Source organism: Fusarium oxysporum, chromosome 9 (genome assembly GCF_000149955.1).
Source record: "Fusarium oxysporum f. sp. lycopersici 4287 chromosome 9, whole genome shotgun sequence".
NCBI classification, from domain to species: Eukaryota; Fungi; Ascomycota; class Sordariomycetes; order Hypocreales; family Nectriaceae; genus Fusarium; species Fusarium oxysporum.
This window is the reverse complement of record NC_030994.1, coordinates 1743135-1763153: the sequence shown is the minus strand read 5'-3', so window position 1 is coordinate 1763153 and position 20019 is coordinate 1743135. Positions and strand designations below refer to the sequence as shown.

At 49.8% G+C, this 20019-nt stretch overlaps 7 protein-coding genes across 11 annotated transcripts; 4 read left to right on the top strand and 3 right to left on the bottom strand.

Annotated features, from left to right (window-relative positions):
- Positions 1-1358: 1358 nt before the first annotated feature.
- FOXG_09459 (uncharacterized protein) lies at positions 1359-3246 on the bottom strand. 2 transcript variants are annotated; one of them, XM_018388640.1, is made up of 3 exons: positions 2995-3246; positions 2249-2938; positions 1359-2174 (listed from the first exon to the last, which is right to left on the bottom strand). In XM_018388640.1, the coding sequence occupies exons 2-3, from the start codon at positions 2597-2599 to the stop codon at positions 1827-1829; spliced, it is 699 nt and encodes a 232-aa protein (XP_018246737.1). In that variant the 5' UTR covers positions 2600-2938; positions 2995-3246; the 3' UTR covers positions 1359-1826. The 2 variants fall into 2 exon arrangements, with proteins under 2 accessions (XP_018246737.1, XP_018246736.1); XM_018388639.1 differs by having other exon boundaries at positions 2249-3246.
- Positions 3247-3644: 398 nt separating this feature from the next.
- FOXG_20054 (uncharacterized protein) lies at positions 3645-4005 on the top strand (the record flags this gene model as incomplete). Its single annotated transcript, XM_018400335.1, has 1 exon — positions 3645-4005. The coding sequence occupies exon 1, from the start codon at positions 3850-3852 to the stop codon at positions 4003-4005; it is 156 nt and encodes a 51-aa protein (XP_018246735.1). The 5' UTR covers positions 3645-3849.
- Positions 4006-4364: 359 nt separating this feature from the next.
- Positions 4365-5075, top strand: FOXG_20053 (uncharacterized protein). Its single transcript, XM_018400334.1, has one exon. The coding sequence runs from the start codon at positions 4737-4739 to the stop codon at positions 4989-4991; it is 255 nt and encodes an 84-aa protein (XP_018246734.1). The 5' UTR covers positions 4365-4736; the 3' UTR covers positions 4992-5075.
- Positions 5076-5279: 204 nt separating this feature from the next.
- FOXG_09458 (uncharacterized protein) lies at positions 5280-11858 on the top strand. The gene is made up of 2 exons (XM_018388638.1): positions 5280-7037; positions 7097-11858. Exons 1-2 carry the CDS (start codon positions 6987-6989, stop codon positions 7772-7774), a joined length of 729 nt encoding a protein of 242 aa, XP_018246733.1. The 5' UTR covers positions 5280-6986; the 3' UTR covers positions 7775-11858.
- Positions 8254-11884, bottom strand: FOXG_09457 (uncharacterized protein). Of its 2 annotated transcripts, XM_018388637.1 has the most exons (2): positions 11063-11884; positions 8254-11011 (listed from the first exon to the last, which is right to left on the bottom strand). In XM_018388637.1, the coding sequence occupies exon 2, from the start codon at positions 10519-10521 to the stop codon at positions 8653-8655; it is 1869 nt and encodes a 622-aa protein (XP_018246732.1). In that variant the 5' UTR covers positions 10522-11011; positions 11063-11884; the 3' UTR covers positions 8254-8652. The 2 variants fall into 2 exon arrangements, with proteins under 2 accessions (XP_018246732.1, XP_018246731.1); XM_018388636.1 differs by having other exon boundaries at positions 8254-11884.
- Positions 11885-12475: 591 nt separating this feature from the next.
- FOXG_09456 (acid phosphatase) lies at positions 12476-18772 on the top strand. 2 transcript variants are annotated; one of them, XM_018388635.1, is made up of 3 exons: positions 12476-14058; positions 14133-14543; positions 14594-14942. In XM_018388635.1, the coding sequence occupies exons 1-2, from the start codon at positions 12595-12597 to the stop codon at positions 14244-14246; spliced, it is 1578 nt and encodes a 525-aa protein (XP_018246728.1). In that variant the 5' UTR covers positions 12476-12594; the 3' UTR covers positions 14247-14543; positions 14594-14942. The 2 variants fall into 2 exon arrangements, with proteins under 2 accessions (XP_018246728.1, XP_018246727.1); XM_018388634.1 differs by having other exon boundaries at positions 14133-18772.
- On the bottom strand, positions 12488-18705 carry FOXG_09455 (uncharacterized protein). 2 transcript variants are annotated; one of them, XM_018388632.1, is made up of 2 exons: positions 18322-18705; positions 12488-17832 (listed from the first exon to the last, which is right to left on the bottom strand). In XM_018388632.1, the coding sequence occupies exon 2, from the start codon at positions 17272-17274 to the stop codon at positions 14914-14916; it is 2361 nt and encodes a 786-aa protein (XP_018246729.1). In that variant the 5' UTR covers positions 17275-17832; positions 18322-18705; the 3' UTR covers positions 12488-14913. The 2 variants fall into 2 exon arrangements, with proteins under 2 accessions (XP_018246729.1, XP_018246730.1); XM_018388633.1 differs by having other exon boundaries at positions 14448-17955.
- Positions 18773-20019: the final 1247 nt, after the last annotated feature.

Here is a 20019-nt window from a genome sequence, read left to right as displayed (position 1 = left end):
GAAGTCACTTCGTTTTCTGGTGAGTATCGGTAATGACTGCTTTCTCGTCACTTTGGCAGCATCCACAGTGACAATCTGCTCTACATCACTTGAGAGTCGTTGATCGCTCTCCAGAACAGGATCGAGACTTGGCTTGCTAAGGCGAGGCTTGACTCTTCGCTCTCCCGGGAGTAATCTTGGAGTTGGAGCTGGAGCTGAGGCAGGAGTTTCTTGTTTTTGCCTTGGTTTTGGATTCGGAGGCTTCGTAGAGGTGCGACTTGGTGTATAAGGTAAAGCCATTGCCGGTGATAGATGCATGATGACAACAGACGCTTACAGAGTCGGGATCACAACGATGTAAAAGGAAAGTTACGAGCGTATGAAAGCCATTGACTGCTCTGAGATGGCTTGGATATTTGTTACATGTGAGATCTTTGTGCGCCCATACTTTGCGATAATGTGCCGTTTGTATCAAAACAACTCAAATATCAAGCCAAAGAAACAGGCGTATATAATTTTGAGCACAATCTGTATCACGTTCCGTAATCAAATACGCAGGAGGCTTACGGCAGGGGAACATAGAGACCACTCTATAGTAATTCAATGTGATGAAGACAAATCGAGGTTGAATACAGTACACAATAAAGCGAGGCGTCTTTGTGCCGTAGCTGGTGTTACAAGGACTGCAGGTTTCCCTCTGTTTCCCACTCTGTTCTTCTATAAGTGAAACCCGTGTCACGCAATCACTATACACACAGTTGTGGGTTCAACAAAGACAGTTGACTGTAACTCACACTTCCTCTTGGCTCAGGCGAGGTCCGGTGGGCATAAAGCTCGATTCCGCCCGGAATAGAACATTCACGATCGGGGACTGATAACACAGTCAAGGCGTAAATGGATCCTTTGTTAGCGAGGATGCATTGCGGCCTTACCTTCCGGGATAATGCTGATGAAACCAGCACCTGACTGGGATGTCTCGTGACGAGAAACGGCCTGTCAATACTTGTTACTTCATCCTTCGATGCATGCCTTCTAGACCTTGTTGAGTGTTGCGGGTACGGATAATGGTGATCAAATTGTGTGAAGGAATTTCTCATGTTACTGTAGCATTCGGGTGCTCGGCTACCCTGGAGATATGTGGTCCTCACGAAGCCTAGGACCGTACGTTTTCGTTTGTCTTGCGACTGATGAACATTACTCGTATTGTTCCTAATAATGGGCTGCAGCCACTCTGGACAATGTGTTATACCCCATTGTAATGCAAGCAATTGCCCCTACGTCTTATCATCTTTGACAGCACCGAGGAGACGGAACACCATAAGTTAGAGTTTCTGCTAATCACTGCGAGGCATCAGGGGCTTCCAAACTGTCGGAATGTCTACAAAATCATCTACCAGATCTGGACTGACCTGGACTGACCTGGACTGGTTCACAGACTATGCGCGCGCTAGGCATGGCCGAGCTGTTGGTTCTGGTCCTGACATTTGTCTCGGCGCGTAAAAAGAAAAGAGAAAAGAGGGTTGATTAATATTCCAAATATGACCTATCGCAATCGAAACCACATCGAGCTTTGTTTTCAGCTCCAGCTCCAGTTCCAAATCCTCAGAAGAAAAACAGAAGAGACTATGAATAATGAACCCATGTTTGATGGGTTCCAATAGTCTCAGTCCCCCTCCCCCTGGGCTGATTATGACACCCTACAACTAATTCCGATCCTTTGACAATTCCATCGATTCAACTCAACTGGTATCCGGCGATCAGACCTGATATCTCAATAATCTGAACCCAGGCCCAAGGCCGTGGGACTCTCGCATATTGGCTCCAATCTCCCAATCTCGATATCAATTTCAAGACAGAGCAGGGCTTCCCGCTTTACGGCTTGGTCCACGAGCGCCCAAGTCGAAGCGTTTCTCCAGGGTGAACTGATACGCCGCCAACCCCAGAATTATAGCTTCGACGGGAACTAGCATGACAGAGAGCGCTACACCGGCCCGGCTCTGTTTGCAGAGTGTGCCGAAGTGAGGCTGCACGTTCATGGCCACGTCCTTCCAGCGACATGTCCAGCTCTGAAGTGAATCGTTGGTGGTAGAGGCATTCACCCCGTAGAAGAAGGACATGGCGATGATGGCGGCGACCAGGGCAATAGCTGGGGGCACAAATGTGATTGCTGCCTTGACTGCAGCGTTTCTGCGGGCCTTATTTGCATCATGACCGTTAGCTTTAGAACCAAAAAGCAAATATAACAGGAAGAGACTGGGGGTCGCCTTACAGTCGGAAGCTTGCCGGCGATCAACGAAACAAGATTGGCCCCAATAACCAGGGCACTACCGACTACCAGAGCTACGGTAGGGCGCATATCGAAGTTGGCAGGCCATAGTTGAAGTAACCAATCTTCCGGGACATAGGTAGCATGGAACACAGCGAGGGCATCCGCCGAAACACCAAGGATTGTCAAGGCCGCTGCGAGACCGAGGACTGTGAGGCCCAGTCTAGCGCTGTCGATCAAGCGATAGATACGAAAGCTGGGTTCGGTTCGAACCGACTCAACATCTGCTTCGAAGTTGGACGCTGAGATCTCTGTCTTGGTACCGATGGACATGTTTCTGGTGGAAGATTCCATTCTGAGGATATAGACCGAGTATATTGACCAGAGAGGGATCACGAGGAACAAGACTAACGGGAAATTCAAACCCCAAGACCGGCTGGAGAGAAAAGGAAAGAATATAAGAAAGAAGAAAAGGAAAAGGAACCAAACGTAAATACGAAAGAGCTTTGAATTGATATTGAATTAGATCATGGGGATTTGCAACATAGATATACGAGATTGATCACAGCTTAACAAGATCCGTTAACCTTAAGCGACGAACACCATCACAATAGCACTGAAGAGACCAATTACATGAAGCCGATCAGGGTGATAAGTTGGAAGCGCCTATGCAAGAATTGCAGCATAGGCGCGCTGGTTGGTGTTGTGTGAGAGATTGACATCGAATGCTGGGCTAGGATTGGCCGAACCTCTAGCTACAAGAGTTGAGCGTGTTGCCTCGAGCGCTTAGACAAACACTGAGCCAATCAGAGACAAGCATTGTTCCCCGAGATGGGAGATGGTTGTCACCAAGATCTATTTTGGGTCCGTGTCAAACCGTTGGCGTGAGCGGTTATGTACGTTGATAACTAGGAGAAGGCTGCAGGAACGGTCGACCAGTGGTCACTGAGTTTATCCATCTATCAAGCAGTGAGAGTCAAGATCTTCAATCACGGTCACATGCTTGATCACCTGACCAGTCTAGAAAAACGCCACAGCACGCGCCACACCTTCTGACAGCTTTCAAGTTTCGAACGCCCCCGATGTGGATCCCGAAAATATTCGGGCTAGACTTGGCATCGCGCTCCGAAAAGTCAAGATGAATCAAAGTCTTCGATGTAACATTTCTTTTCAGCTTGCGGATACCGTTCAAACCTTTACAGCAGGGGATGCCATACGCACAGCATAGTCTTCGGAAACCGTTAAACTGGTCGGTCCGCTACTTGTCGGAAATGAAACTTGCTGGATTGCTTTTGCCAGTTAATACACACCTGCCACTCTTGCTCCGCAATCGAGGCTGACCGGTGATGTTTTAATATCGAACTGCTTCACAGTTACATAACATACTCGAACTGCCGGGCAGACCGATGCGGCCTGACCATCATCTTTCGTACAAATCCTTGCGGCACAGCACAAGGATACAGACAGCCCAGAGCATAACCAGAGACGGCTATACTCTTCCAGAATGTCTATGCAATAATCATCGCGGTTTCGCAATGGTTGCATTGAAGAGACGATGAACGGGACTCGTCCTGAATGATGTTGATATCGTGACACGAAGGCTGATGTTGACGTTGGCATGCGCCAAGATGCTCAAGGCTTTGGAGGCTTGGAGCTCCCTCAAGCCTCAAGGGTCAAACCCCTCATATCAACAAGACGTTCTCTGGCGCTGTGAGGCGTCGCGGATGATCGACAGTAGCGTTCTCGCCGGTTGCGGTTAGGACGCCAGGACCAACAAGGGCCCGTCCTTTGCATCCATGCAAGCCGCTATTTAGACGAGTCAATCAGAGTGGGCAATGCAGGGGAAGGGTCTGACATGATCCCTAACGTTCAGTAATCCAAAATGCGCTACCCTTGACATCCTGACATCCTCACAAACTTAGATCTCGGATTCTGGAGAGCTGAGACAGAGACCGGCATAGAACCTTTACCTCTTGAGTACGACGTGTACATATCATTGGCGGACTGCGAAGACTCAACTGAAAGATCCCGACCCTTGTCTTGATGATATTAAAATACTCATCAGCAGGATGCAGATCTAATGCAGTTGTTAATCACCTTCCAAAGGATTGGATATGGTAGGTTTTCTTCGAAAGCCCCGCTGTCGTATTTGAGCTCAAGGCAGCTGAGTGCCAGGAAGAGGTGGTGGATTACGTGAATCCTATGAGAAGTCGTTATGCCGACGGCAATATGACATCTGCTGCTGGGACTATGAACCTAATGCAATCTTCATGTCCTGCAGCTATCTAGCGTACCTCATTTCTGGGACATGATTGGAACAGAAATGACAGTTCGACAACAACAGATGCAATGCATCAGAGAGCTGAGGCTACTACTGCAAGACCCTTCAGCAGCGTACAAAACCATAGAGCGCTTTCTAGTGATGGAACGAATGTCTGGCACTTTCAAGTTTCAACGATGGCTAAGTTAGAGTCAACCAAACTACGCTACGATGCGCTATGCTATTATAGTTCCCTGGGATCACGAACCTCGAACAATTGACTACATTACAGCCTTGGCCCTTGCGACCGGGAACCATGAACGGCATGTGGATATAAACTACACAGCCGTCACTTTGATGTCCCACGCCGGAGAGCGCGATGAGGACGAGAACCAGACAAAGAGGCGTTATCTGTGGATCAAGGCACCCCTCGGGCAGTGTGTTTCGAACGTCCTCGAAGGAGGAAACAAGAGATCAAGACAATAAACACGTCTTGTCTAGATCGAAGTAGCATCATATGACATGAGACACGACATGAGAGGTTGTTCATATCTTGGATAAAGGGAGCAGGCATCGTCAGTGTCAGTGTCAAAGCCTAGTATTGGATATGGATTCTGAGGCTTGTGGCCCCTCCTTGTCATGCGTCGGATCAACGGCCATCCGCAAGTCAATAAGGGTACTACTCAACATTCGGACCAATCGCATCATGGCATGGGCTCCTAAAAGCCATGACAAGGACCCATGATATGACCCATGTCCCTACAGAAGAAATGACAAGTCCAATCCTGGGGGAAAGTCTAGCTGGAAATGTTCCGGAGTCGATTGCAAACGCCTATTGGTCGAGATGTCTACGCATGTTTCCATGCCTTGGTCCCTTCGCAAAAGGAACAGGAAACACAGTCTGAAAGGGGAATAAACGCTTGCGGAGTCTCGAGATATCTTATCACCGGCCATTTTCCTCCGTGATGGCGAAATTCCTGGGCTCATTTCACTAGCAAGATTGCCTGTTTCTACTCAGGCTCTTTTGTTTTCCCTCTCTGTGGTGTGCGGCTCATGCGAGACACGGGAACGGGGTAACATTGGAGTTGCAGCAATCAGTCAAACACCATTTGTGGCGGCCTTGAATGCGGCATAGCACTCGACTTTGAGAAAAGACTGAAGTCAACCAGCGCCTCTATGATCCGTGTTCCATCAGATCAGAGACGTAACTGCCAAGAGCCTGATCCTAGGCTTGGAACGGCTTAACTTGAGCTGCTGTTGAATGTGATGTGATGTCGCTTGTGCAGCCTGTGCTTCGTCTTAGGCTGTAAATAATGCCAGTTAGCCTACACTACATTACACTACACTTCAATGCACCCCCGGCTCTCCGGACCCGAGCAGTCGGTTCTGTCCGTGATGTGCCTGGGCTGGGCTGCTCTCGGGGTCGCATCAGGCTGGCAGAAAGTTCTGTCCTCCTGCTGTGATCTGTCAGGTCAGGCTGAGGGGAATGGAAGCTGCCGAAGGGGGTGTATGGATATGGAGAAGTATTTCCGGGAATATGAGCGAGTGCGTTTTGCAGTTTCCGGGCTGTCAAGTGCGCTTCATCCCTTTTCTTGTCTTCCTTTCTGACTGCTCAAGTCGAGTTGGAATCGAAGTCTCTTGCACAAGCGTCGAACGCAACTGGGGTTCCTCTCCCGGCAACTTACACACAAGCCAAGAATCTTCGGACTTTGGTATCTTTTCCGTGGCTGGGTGGCTGGGTCCATTGGTCCATGACCCACGGATGCTCTTGGGCTTGAGCCTTTGCCGACGGGTACATGAGTGAAAATCACATTGGAAGCTTCGCTCTTGGGGGCATTTTCTCATTGTTGATTAACAAGGATCATCAACGATGTGTCCCTGGGTATGAATAAGTTTGGTCTGTCAAGGGTATGAACATGACAAGGGCATCAACAACTTGACATGGACATGGATCCTACGGTAGGAGGAGAGACTAGAGAGAGGCATGGGTCTGTCTGTCTACTGGACCTTTATTAACCTAGTGAGGACCGAATGATTTAGGCATGGATGGGGTATAGGCGTGTGATAGGAAATTGAACAACACTCCCTCTCCCAGTCCCTCTGTCGTCATTCACTTATTCATCTTGTCTTCTCTCTCATTGTTTGTTATATTTATTATCCTTCACCTGCCCCTCAGTGTTTACTTTGTCTTTTCGAGCCTATTCCGACATTCAGAACAGAGAAAGAAGGATTCATTGTAATATTTTGTATATCTTCAACCGAACCACAGGTCATTTGATTCTACTCAACTCTACTCATCTACTTACTTTACGCCCAACTCAAAACTTCATCACCATCGACATCTACTACTCTCTACCACGACAATTGACGGTCTTTTGAACGTTGGTTTCGCGGCGCATTATCGCCGCGCGTGTCGCCTGGGGTTTGCGACTACAGCCACAATATTATCTGGCACTCCTATCCTCATACGTTTCTTGCAACATGTCTTCTCATACAGTGTATGCCCCGCCATCACCGACGTCTCGCACCTTTGTAAGTCACCAACCAACCCATTCTTCCTAGATGCCCGATTCTAACACTCTTCTTTTCAGCACAACTTCGAGCAACTCCCCGCAGAACTACGTGTCAAGATCTGGAATTATAACCTCCCTCCTGCGCGCCTCGTGCCCATGCAATGCGGTTCCTCATGGTCCGGCTCCTCAAGCTCCTTCTCATGGTCAGGGTGTACCTCTTCAGCAATTATTCCCGCCAACCTCCACGCATGCGCCGAGTCGCGCAGTGAAGCTCTGAAGTACTACGGACTCGGTTTTGGCTTTGCTCGTGGTCCTGGTCAGGTCTTCCTCGATCCCGATCGCGATATTCTCTACTTTGGACCTCGCGATGGTTACATGGCCGCAGACTCTCAGTTTCAAACCTGCATGTCAATGTGCGATCCTGAAGAACTCGCTCTTGTGCGCCGCCTTGCTATCAACGATGCTCTATTTTGGGTTGACACAACCTATCGCTCCATGACTGCCGCCAGTCTCACAGTCGAGTTGCTGCGCCGCATTCAGTCGCGTATGCCGGGACTTGAGGAGCTCATATTCGTTCCTCGCGCAGAGGAAACACCAGAGTCTCTATCCTACATAGAGCCAACCATGGTCTATGTCCGCATGGCCCAACAGATTGAAGTCGCTATTCAAACTCTACGGCAACAAACCCCCGACTGGACACCGCCCAAGTGGAGGATTCTACCGCTGAGCGCTTTCCAAAGCGTCGGTGCTGCTTGAGAACAGACGTTCTTACTGAACAAGCTAAGATGCTTTTACTCATACCAGATTTAGCCACTGAGCACAAGACCCTGCAGAAAGCAGAGAGCGTGGGGACGTTGAAAGGCTTAGGCTTCCTTTCACCAATGAAATATAAACGCTGAGCCTCCACGACACCCTATCCTCCAAGTGCCGCAACCACCCACCAACAGGCTGGGTGAGGTTATTTAAGAGACGCCAATATGGGCGTCATCAGTCGTTTTCACACATGCCCAGCTCAGCTCGGCATCTCATTCTGCTTATAGGCGAAGACAGCGACTGCTTCTACTTTATACCCATATTCATTTTCACATTTTGGACAAGTGCTTCGGGCGGGAAAAACAGCACCGCTAACCAATCCCACATTGTCTTCATCCTGGAAGTTACATAGGATTTCATCATCGGTACTGTGACTTATCAGGTCACAAAAAGGACATTTGGAAAGGATCCAGTTCATAGAGGGGGGCTTGCGGACGATATTTGGAAAGACTCGCGGCGTCATTCGTGTCAGACTTCAACGGTGGGATTCAATTCAAATACTGCCCGCATCATGTTTTTGTGTTATAATATTCGTACAAAAGCTATGCTACAGAACGATGAGGCAATCCAACGCCAGTCCAATAATGCATGTATAACAACACATCTATCATATCCTTCCACATTCGTGATTCGTTCATTCGTTCGTTTAACGCAGATGCAATGCCTCCGTCTCTAGGTACTAATGCTTACTCGCAGCCTCTACCGCGGTACCGTATACCCATCCATATCCGGTGTGGCGGCGACTCCTTCTGGTGCCGTATCGTGTTGCCGAGTGACGGCATGATGTTGCGCGGTGTTACCCCGACGCGGCCGGAACCCGTCTATTTTGCCTCGTCACCACCAGTGCCCATGCCGATGCCCTTCCGCCTGCCCCTGACAAGTGCCTCGAGTGCCTTTCCCATGGCCGGCAGATCGCCGAGCATTGTGATGTGGCCGCGCTCGGTACAGACACGACCGCCGCGAGCGATAGAGTAGCCTTCTGGAAGCATGGCTTCCTTGGCCAAGACAACGCCATCACCTGGTCGGAAGAGAAGATCGTCGTAGGCATCAGAATAGCATATACCCTCACGGCCAGTGACCTGGGCTGCGTACACCGTGGGAATACTTTTGCCGTATAACACAGCGTGAGGAGGATAGGCGTTGGCTTCCTGGTGCCTTGGCAAGTGGGCCAATTCTGAGCGAAACTTGCGAGTCGCTGCGAGTGTTCGGGTGAGATAATCCAAGTAACGCTTACGCTGCAGATCCGAAGGCTTTGATTCTTCCACATTTGCACCACTTCCATTGAGCTGGGGTGCGATAGGGTTGTGATCTCGGGCAGCCGCCGTTGGTGAAGGTGGGCATTTCTCGCTCTTACTGTCAGCACGAGTCCGAAGAGAGTTTGGGAGGAAGGACGAGAAGGAAGATGACTGAGGACGGTTGCGAGGCGGCAAAGCCGGCTGCATACACGGGCTCAGATGCCACCTGATCCATTCCTGAGGATCGTAAAAGTCGATGGGATACTCTTCTCCCGTATTCCTATCCACAAAACAAAAACCATCCTCAGGCAGAAAGACGAAGGACGTCCGCATGCTGAAATTGACGCTTGCTGTGAGAAGCTTCTCATTCAGGAGGACTACATCACCGTGGCGAAGAGGGTTCAGGATATTGACGCAACGTTGCGGTGTGCCGCAGTACAAGACCCCTGAGAAGAGATCAGGTCTCTGGTTGACAGCATGCCGTGTGATGATACCACCCAAACTGTGAGATATGACAAGAGCTCCACGAGATCCAGCCGGTGTCCCTCCTTGGTTTGAAGGGAGTTTTTGGAGATATTCTTGTAATTTACGAGACAGTAAATGCGGGCTCAGGCGCCAGTCATAACCATAGTCCCAAATTCGCAGCTTTCCCGATCGAGCATTATCGCACGAGCGCAGTCTCTTGATAAACTTTCGAGAGACGTCGACGGGGCCGATGTGTTTCAGCATACCGTCAGGCTTAATAGTCTCTTCCATTCTTTCCTCGTCCTCATCCTCTAAGCCAACTTCGAGATTGACCTTTCGCATGTTGAGGCCGAGTTTCACAGGGGCCCAGACCTGTTGGTGAGGTGGCTCGGCAGATCGTAAGACGGAACCACGGTATCCGCCCATAATCACCAAGTCCCCAGTCAGAGACTCCAGGACGCGATCGAGAACAGCAGATCCATCCTTTGAGCTGACATCGAAGTCCTTGGGGAGCTGAGCGCGAGTTGGTGACGGTTCGGGTGAGTGGAATGCACCGAGTGAATGAGTTGACTTCCGTGCTTGGCTGTAAAGCTTGGGCAGGCTAGGCATCTTGAAGTTTGGAACGTCAGGAAGGCTGTCTTTCAAGGCCATGAACCGAATATTGACCATTTCACGAACATCCTGGAATTGTTCGTCGTCACCGAGAGAAGAAGTGCGAGAAAGACTGTGATATAAGTGACTCTCATCAGAAGTGACCCGTCGAAGAACCCCGGGTCGTACAGACGCAGAGGCTGCGTTAGGATCCCGAGGAGCAGGAGCGAGTCCTCGAGCCTGTTGCGGAGACGGACTAGGCCTCACTTGAGAGACACCAAGCGCATCAGAAGGAATATGAGGCGAATGCTGGCGGGCTGCTGGTGATGAGTGACTCGAGACACCTGACGTACTGGCACTTGCTTTGTCGTGTGAGCTGGAAAAGAACGAGTTTGACATCGAGGGTAACAGATGCGTCGGAGGGCTAAGAGAAGGCCATGCTTTCTGCAGTCTCCTTAGTGCTTCTTGGCCTGCCGACCTGGAACGATTTCGAGCTGGAGCTAAGGCATTTCCCAGAATACTTCCTGATGGTCTGCTTGTGGAACCTTTGGTTGTAGGCTTCGGCTGAGCCTGCCAGGGTGAAGGCAAAGCATTTCGGTACTGCTGACTGGGCGATACTTTTGCGGGTGGTCTCTCTGGGGTAGCAATCTGTGGTACCTGGGGTGTTGTCTCGGGCGAAGATGAAAGATCAGGGCTTGTGTCACCGTGTTTATCGATGGGCACATCGAACAATCCGGCTCGACTCTTGTCCAGTGCTAAGGCTTTCTCGATGGCCGGCGTGTTTTGTGAGGTCAAATGTCTAGCAGCATCACTAAGAGCAGGTTGCAATATTGCCTCAGCCTCGTCTTGATTGCAAATGATTGAGTCATCATCATCCTGAATATCTGGACTTGGAATATCAGGTAGAGGTTCATTCGGCGGTTTCGTTGCCATGGCTCACTTAATTGAGCCCAGTTACAACCCCCAGCCTGACACAACCAGAGGACAAGAACGGGAGTTTGGGTTGAACGGCGGGCTTTGTGAAAAGGACCGAGGTCTGTGTGTATGTTGAACAGGCGACTTAGCCGGCAAGACGCGACACTAGGAGAAGAGGTTATTTAAGGAAGGTAAAGCGAAGGATTATCAGGCATGGCAGCTGTGCGGTTCTTGTTTGTTTCCTCGGCCTAAAACAAATCACGGAGACGGAGAAGACAGACGGTGGAGCTAGGCCAGAGAGAGATCAGAAAGGAATCACTCAATCTGTCCAGCAATGCGGCTGTGTGTGCTGATCCGGGAAGGCCGGGTGTGGATGGATCCACGATTGATGGTTGGTGTTTAGGTGTATGCCGTTTGTTCTCTTTCGTTCTCGTATTGACTGTTTCGGGCGGGTGAGCGCAACGTTGCTTATGAAGTATTATTGTCTTTAAAAGAAAGAAGGAAGTCGGCTTTTGAAGTATCGATTACGGATAGTCCTAGTGGAAGCTCCCAAGCATTGGCCCTGATCGTCGTTGATTTAATGAGGTCATGGTGTATGGGATTAAATAAACCGCGGATTCTGGACCAATTACGGGCCGACAAGCTGTTTTCTGGGGAATTGATCAACAGGTCATAGGGCGAGGTGAAGGCTGAGGCTGATGATGATCAATTGTGTAATCGTAGGTTGTCGTAGGTCGTCGTTATTGATGCTAGGGATGGGTAATGATACGCCTAGAACTGATCAACTTTTGGTGTTATACATATCTTTAGTCTCTTACAACTCCCGAATGGTAGGAACGAACCTAGGATGAAAGCCCTTATTCGGGAAGGAGCCAAGACATTAGACCAAGCTTCAACACGCACGAGGCAGGGGACATCCACATGTTCATGTGATAATGGACCCTCAACTTGTGGACCCTTGAAAAAGGAGATGATTCTATCGTGAGACTCGACTTTACATGTGAAAAGTGATAAGAAATAGGCAATAGAATCGGAAGATACCTTGAATAATTCTACAGAAAGTCTCGATCAGAGTTGACAACTGTTACCGATCGGAAGGAACTGTTCCTTGCAGCTTTCGGTGGGTAACATCACACGTACCAAGAACTCCTAGTAGCATTGATATGCCAGCACAGCCTTGAGGATTCAAAAGGAATGAAGATCTTAATGCAAAAGAGAGCAGATCTCGTTAAGAAGCCTCAACCTTGGTCATGATGATAGCTATCTTCTGCAATCAATAAAGATTATATTAGTTATGCTAAACTTAGCAGCTAACCCGCACTATGTTCTCAACGCCATCGTCAACGTCATCCACCGACTTTCTTCCCCTCGTGCTATAGCCCCACTCGGCCCCGGTCAACGGCGCCGACGCGGCCCGGGCGGCGCAACGGAGCTATTACCAAGATTTAATCGGATCGTTATGTCATGACCTCGAAACCAGACGATTCTGTCCTGAAGCAAAGCTATCATTGATCATCAGAGTCACTGCCAGCTCTCGATACCCGCCGGACCGTCACAATGTCAACTCTCGAACCCCGACCTCCGTACTCAGAAGCTGAGATCAAGAACCTTTATCCGCCTCAACTACGTCTGCAACTCGTCCAGATTCTTCTCCGTCACGGCGAACGCACACCTATCACCGCTCGCTTCACTTCCACAGGCCTTGCACCTTTCTGGCCATACTGCTCTGCAGCTCGTCGTTTAACCAGCGTCATTCTCGATCCTTCTGCCACCGACACCCATGTCGATCCCGCCGACAACCCAGGCCTTACTGCTCTCGAGTGGAAGCGCCGTCTCGAGACCTTTGGGCCTGATGATGCGCCTATCTTAGCCACTGGCCGCAATGGCGAGCTTGATGCTATCTGCGATATGGGCATGTTGACCGATCGTGGACGAGAAACAACGTATAATCTTGGCCAGCGCCTGCGCCATCTCTACGTCGATCAGCTTCGCTTCTTGCCGGAAAAACTCGCTTTTGACACTGACACAGCTGCCATCTACCTCCGCGCTACACCTATACCCCGCGCTCTTGAATCTCTTCAGCAAGCTTTCTACGGCCTCTACCCTCCCTCAGCTCGCGCCTCTGGCCTTCATCCTCCCACAATCCTTACTCGATCACCTGCTGACGAAACCCTCTTCCCCAATGATGGCAACTGTCGACGCTTCGCTGCTCTCGCACGCGCTTTTGCTCAGCGCTGTGCTGATCGCTGGAACGACTCCGACGAGATGGCATATTTGACAAAACGCCTCGGTCGCTGGATGCCTGAGGAACACCCACACGTTGCTGTGGACTCTCGTCCTCGCCTTAGTGGTATCATGGACACTATCAATGCTACAAAGGCCCACGGTCAAGCCACTCGGTTACCTAAAGAGTTCTACGATCGAGAAGTCAAGCGAATTATTGAGAAGATCGGTGTTGAGGAGTGGTATGCCGGATACAAAGAGAGTGAGGAGTACCGCACTCTAGGCATTGGTGGACTTCTCGGAGACGTTGTCTCTCGTATGGTCGGCAGTGCTGAGCGTTCTACTGCTGATGGCGAGTATGAGCTGGCTCTCAACAAGAAGGTATCTGCTACTACACCACAACCTGTACGATTTGGAATGAGCGGTTGTCACGATACCACTCTTGCTGCCACACTCGCCAGCCTCGGCGCCTTCAACGAAGAGGCCTGGCCGCCTTTCACAAGTCACGTCGCGATTGAACTATTCCGTCACGTCAATGCAGGCGCCACACCTCCTCCTGAAGCCCCTAAACCCACTGGCTTCCTGTCCTTCTTCGGCTTGGGTAGTAAAGGAGCCTCCCATGCTGGATTACCACCCCCAGGCATCGGTCGGAAGAAGACTCCAGACCTGACAGAGAACGAAAAGGAGCGCCTGAAGGGTTACTATGTCCGCCTGCGCTACAATGACCGCCCGGTGACTATCCCTGGCTGTGCACCAACAGGCAAGCATCTTGATGGTGATGAGTCCTTTTGCACTTTGGTACGCTCTAATAATCTCCTCCTTACCAACTCTGGAATCAAGACTGGTGTCGTGCGTTACTTACCCGTCAACAGGAGGCCTTCAAGGAGATTGTGGATAAGTTCACACCCATAAACTGGAAACAACAGTGTCGTGCCAATATAAAGGACCCAGCCTTTCCTTCTAAGCCCGAGCCATCGGGATATTAATTGTGAAAATAATCTGCAAGCACATGGGAGGTAACCGAGATCCTCTAATATTTAACACTGCCCCAGTCCTGGAGACTGCGTGCATTTACCATTAGGCTCTAATCTCTTTCTGCTTCCAACGACCTCGAGACCTCAAATCGGCGGCCATAAACTAATTGGGTACATACATAAGACACCACCCATGTAGAAGAACTGAACTGTCACAGACATAAATAGACATATTGTTAAGTGATCATATGATCTGCGTTCAAGACTGTAGTGCCTAACCTAACCTAAGACTCCGTAATAGACATAAACGCAGGTGATATATCCTCTCATCCATCCATCCCATGCTGAATTCTCTCCAGTTCAAACAGCGTCTCGTCTCAAACATGAGCGCTCCCATCTTTCACAAAGGGGGCGTATTAATCACAAATCCCATTTCTTCCGAATGCTCTCTTCCTCTCATGAGCAAAACATCAAAAATCGAGACCAACTTGCAATACAAAAAAAGATACACCGAAGGGGTAAATTATCAAGAAAAAGGGAAATCAAAGAATGAAGGTCTGTAAAGCCCCAAGAATCAAGGACATGACGCCACAATTGACGTCGATTACAACGTTTAAGCAAGTTTTTCGTTCAATCTCGCTTGTGATGAGAGTGAAAGCATAAAGATGCACAAGCGTCATTAGTTTGCAACTTCCTCCTCAACCCAACCGTTCAGGCCTCCTTGAATAGCAAGGCCAAATCCAGACCCCATACCGCCGTAGCTTGCCTGGTAATGATGACCTCGTCGTTGCTCGGTCTCAGCTCCGGGAATACCGTTGGAGGCATTTCCACCGTTCTCAAATCCAGGAGCAAGTACAGGAAGACTGACCGCTCTGCTATGCTGACCTCGGCCTGGTGCTAGCAAGCCACCAATCGTAGTAGCACCTGGTGCTGCGCTGTTGGCGGGGTATCCATTCGAAATGCTCGCTGACTGTCCATGGCCTGAAACAGGCACTTGCTGGGACATGGCGAGATCGAGATCGCTAGGAGATGGCTGGGCGGTACCAAACAGGGCATTTTGTTGAGCAGCGATCTGCTGTTGCTGGTGATGTTGTTGCTGCTGGGCCTGGTGAGAGACCTGGTTCAGATACATTGTCAAAGGATTGCTGTTGGCATTGAAGAGAGCAGCTGATTGCTGGGGAGTGTTGCCATTGGTGGGAGAACCGCTGTTCTGGGAGCCATTAGGTGGAGGAGAAGACACACCATCGCCACGAGGAGACTGCGACTGCTGCATCTGACGAGGAGGGTTACCGCAACGATCTTTGCCAAAGTTGACCTTGAACTTCCTGTAGTCGTCTCGGCCTCGGATGGCCTCAATCGCCTTGATGGCGTTGGCGATGTTGGTGAAATTTACGAAAGCACAGCTCTTCTCACGCAAAGTGTTGACAAGCTCAATCTCACCATACTCGGAAAAGTCCTGTCGTAGACGCTCCTCGGTCCAGGTTTCGTCAAGGTTACCAATGTAGACGTTTCGGGAAGCACCACCACTCACAGCCAGCGCGATGGCAGGAGGAAGAGCTCCGGAGTGCTTGCCCCAGCCAATCTTGAGGCGTCGGTTGTGGATCATGAGGCCCTGAATGTTGCTCAGAGCGTAAAACGAAGCAGCAGCGGTGGGATCGATGAAGGTAACGAAGCATATGTGCTTGTCGGGAATGTAACGGATGTGGTGAAGAAGTCCGCCACGAACCACATTGCAAATCTCCTCAATGGTCGTCTCAGGGTGGATGTTGCCAAGATAGATGGTTCGGTTACCGAGGTTGTTGATACCTCCAGCAGTCGTAGCGACGGCAGCAGCAGCAACAGATTGCTGGGCCAAAGCATTCGAGATCAAGTCACGGTCGGCACCTGTGAGCATGTGGGCGTATCCAGGAGCAATGCCCAGGTACTGAGCAGCATTTTGCTGTTGAGTCTTGGAAACGTAGGCACAACGATCTTTTCCGTAGTAGACGCGGCGAGGGGCCTGCCACTTGGGCTCTTGAGGAAGCTGAGAGACAGCCTTGATGGCGTTGGCAATCGAGAGGTAGTGGACAAACGCAATGTTCTTCTCGCGGACGATCTTGATTGTGTCAATGGCACCAAACTTACCAAGGTCCTCGCGCAGTTCCTCCTCGCTAACTTCCTCAGGCAGATTGCCCAAGTACACGTTTCGTGAAGCTCCAGATTGTTGGACAGCCAGAGCAACAGAGGTCGGGACCTGCGAAGGCTTACCCCAACCAATCTTGATGTCCTGGCCCTTGATGCAGAGCTTTTTCAAGATGGCATCGGAATGGAAGTGAGTGGCGGAGCTAGCGTCAAGGAACGAGATAAAAGCACAGTTCTTGTCGGGCAGAAGACGGACTGACTCGATTTGACCACTTCGAACATGACCAAGAATCTCCTCAGCCACAGTGTCCGGAGGGATGTTACCAAGGTAAACAGTTCGGCTGGTTCCTGTAACAACACCGGATCCCATTGAGACGGGAGAGGTAGGAGGCAGAGGTGCCTGCATACCGAAACCGCCAGTAGGGGACTGGGGAGGGTAGAATTGAGGAGCACCATAAGTGGACGGAGACACTATTCCTTGGTATGACTGAGGAGAAATGGTCTGCTGCACAGGGCTGGAGATACCGTTCTGCTGCTGGTTGTTTCCCTGCTGTTGCTGAAATCCGGGGATGCTCTGAAACTGAGGACTGGCAAAAGCAGCCGGTGTACCGGGCTGAAAAGGGCTGCCGAGAAGCAGCTGAGAAGGCAAAAGGGGGGTGAACTGCATATCAAATGCAGTCCCCGGGGTAGCCATGTCCACTCCATTGTTCGAAGCCTGCTGGACCATAGGCTGAGGCTGGGTGTTGATCGAAGGGATGTTACCTCGTCGAGGATGTCGGTCGGCGAAGCCAGAGATGTTGGAGTTGAAGGCGCCATGAGAGAAACCAGTATCGCTGTTGGAAGGCTTGGAGGCATGTCCGAAGCGGTTGGCAGGGCCATTAGGGGCACCCTGGCCAACGGGTCCATTTAGGTCTTGCATACCGAGCAGATGAGGGGGGACGAGCGAGTCCCGCCCGACGTGCGACAGTACAGCCGTTTTGAAGAATTGGTTGTGCCCGAATAAGGCACGGAGAGAGCTGCGAAGTTGGGAGATGATCCGACTGAAGAATTTCAGACGTTCCAAGTCTCAAGTTCACTGACTGCACAGCAGAGCTGATTTTTCAGGAAATCGGTCAAATCACGAGAATCCAGCGAGTCAAAGCAGGCCGTATAACAATGCTAAAGCAACTAGTTATGCAGAACAAAGTCGATAAAATCGAATATTATGAAGCGGATTGACTTATTCGAAAGAGAATAAGTTAAGGCAGCTCTGTAAAATGAAAAAGGTCGTTCCAGGAAGCGACCGTTTAGTATATATGGCGATCGAATTTGAAAGACTTTCGGCCGAATCGAAACCGTAGGGTTTGGTGAGGCTGAAGATGCAAAATAATGGTAATCGGTTGCAAGAGCGAGTGTATCGAAATGTCGAACGAGAAACGTAAAGCACAAGTGTGTGTAGCTTTGCCGAGCTTAGGATGATATCCAGGGACAAAGTGAGCTGAGCAGGTAAAAGTATTAATAAAGCAATATGGCCGAAACGAGTGTCGACGAAGCCGAAAAGTGTAGTCTCAACAGAAGGAAGAACGACACTGCATCTGCCAAGGAGCAATCAATGAAAGCCCTAGACAGTGAGTGAGTATGAGAGACGAGACTTGACGGAGAAGAAGAAGAGACAAAAGTCGGCGTCGGAGAGAGGACGGTACAGATGTGGAGGGAAGAAGGAGTCAAAGGAGGGAGAGAGGGATGAATTTCGATGCCGTCTAGGTTGACCTCCAAAAGATCAGGGACCAGGAAACACAGGGGGTGTGCTCGGTGAGCCTCAGGCCGACAAGTAATGTAATAGAAGCTCGAATGATTAGCTGTGGGTGGTAGACCATAGCATGTAGGTACAAAAAAGCCAGTCCAGTAGGTTGGAAATAATGCAAGGTAATAATGCTCAAATGAGCAAAGAGGCGCCAGGGAGGGAGAGAAAAAAGGCCAGACAAACCTGGTAGGGAATGAGGTGGAGGAGGGTTCGGTGGGTGGGTGGAGTTGTAGATTGAGAAGGGATAATTATGAAATGAGAGAAGAAGAATAAGAAGAAAAGGTAGAGGTTGAGATTATGAGAAGAGGAGGTTGATGGAAAAGGACGGATTGATAATAAGAAGTTGAAGAAGGAATGGATGAAGTTAGAAGATCGAGAACGGAAAGAATGATCAAAGATGGCTTGTTGATCATGAAAAGAAGACAGGAAAGAGCTGATGAGCAGCAAGAATGAATGCAGCAATCCAACGGCGATAAAATAATTATGTACAATATGCTACTACTCAGTGCCTCCACTAACCAACTGCATGAATGAATAGAGTCATGAAGTGGTCAATTCACGGTCATGGAAATGAAAGAAGAGAAGAGACAGTGAGTGAGTGAGTGGATGCACAATTCATCAATAGCACATGCACAAAACACCAACACAAAATGAACGGTCGAGGCTAAAGGTGAAAGCTATTGGACTAAGACCAAGACGGGCTTAGAGGCTACCGACGACGGACAACGGCGAGCCAGTCAGGGACTGAAAGGAGAGGATTGGTGCATCTTTTCAGGGGGAGCTGAAGGCCAAGTCTCGTGGTTCAAAGAGACAGACAACGCATTACCTCTGTTGGGCTGTGGAGAAGGGGAGGCTCTGGGGCCTGGGGGGCCAGCATCAACATCAGGGGCCCGTGAGGGGACATTGGACAAGGGGACCATTGCCTAAAGGGGGTCAAGGTTGGAATTGGCTGCTCCGATAGTTTAATGACCCTGACAGGGATCATGTCGATTAGTTGTCACTAAAGGTCGGTGACGGACTGAACCGAAGTCGTTGATCGTCAGTCAATACCAGTTGGGAATGACAATAGAAACAGCCTGAAGTAAAGCAAGTGTATCAGAACATCTATGGTAAAAGGTTAGTCCTGGATAATGAGTTTCCATCAATAGCAGCCCTTCATCGACCGGTTCCGTCGTTTGAAGATATCCAGTGTTGGAGATGCAAATAATATTATATGCACTGCAATGTTACATACAGACAAGCTTCCCCTTGTTGGGAAACATGCAATCCAATCCCGTCCATCTGGGAGACTGGACTGTTTGTCTCGGCTTGGCTTCTTGGATCTGCCGGTGAATATCCATCCATACCACGCGATCAATTCTGGGCTCAGGATCAGATAGGGGTAGCCAGTCTGCTATTATTACTCTGTAATTGTTGTGCAGATAGTTTTCAGGTAGGTCCTGATGAAAGCAGATATGACTTGTCCATTCTGAGCTAGGTCGGTTTTGTTTCGGGATAAAATAGCATGATGATGAAATTGAGACCAAAGCAATGCTGAATAGACTTTGGATGCAGCATATACGAGAATCTACTCAATTCAAATGTCACCATCAGTGGAAACATTCCTCAACTGTGTCTCTACCAAGATCTATGACCATTACAGCTCATACCCCAATTTTTAACCAACTCTGTGATTATACATCCATTATCCATATTCCACAGTCGCTCAACCGCTTCTCTTCACCCCTGGCACAAACTGGACCCCTAACTCATGATTATGTACTCCGTAGGGGTTATTTATTAATGGGTCTGACGGTCCGCCCGTTTCTTCGCGCTAAACTTGCTCAAAGCTCAAAGAGTAACTTCACCCGCGTCACTTGAAACGCTCAAATGCCCTCAGCG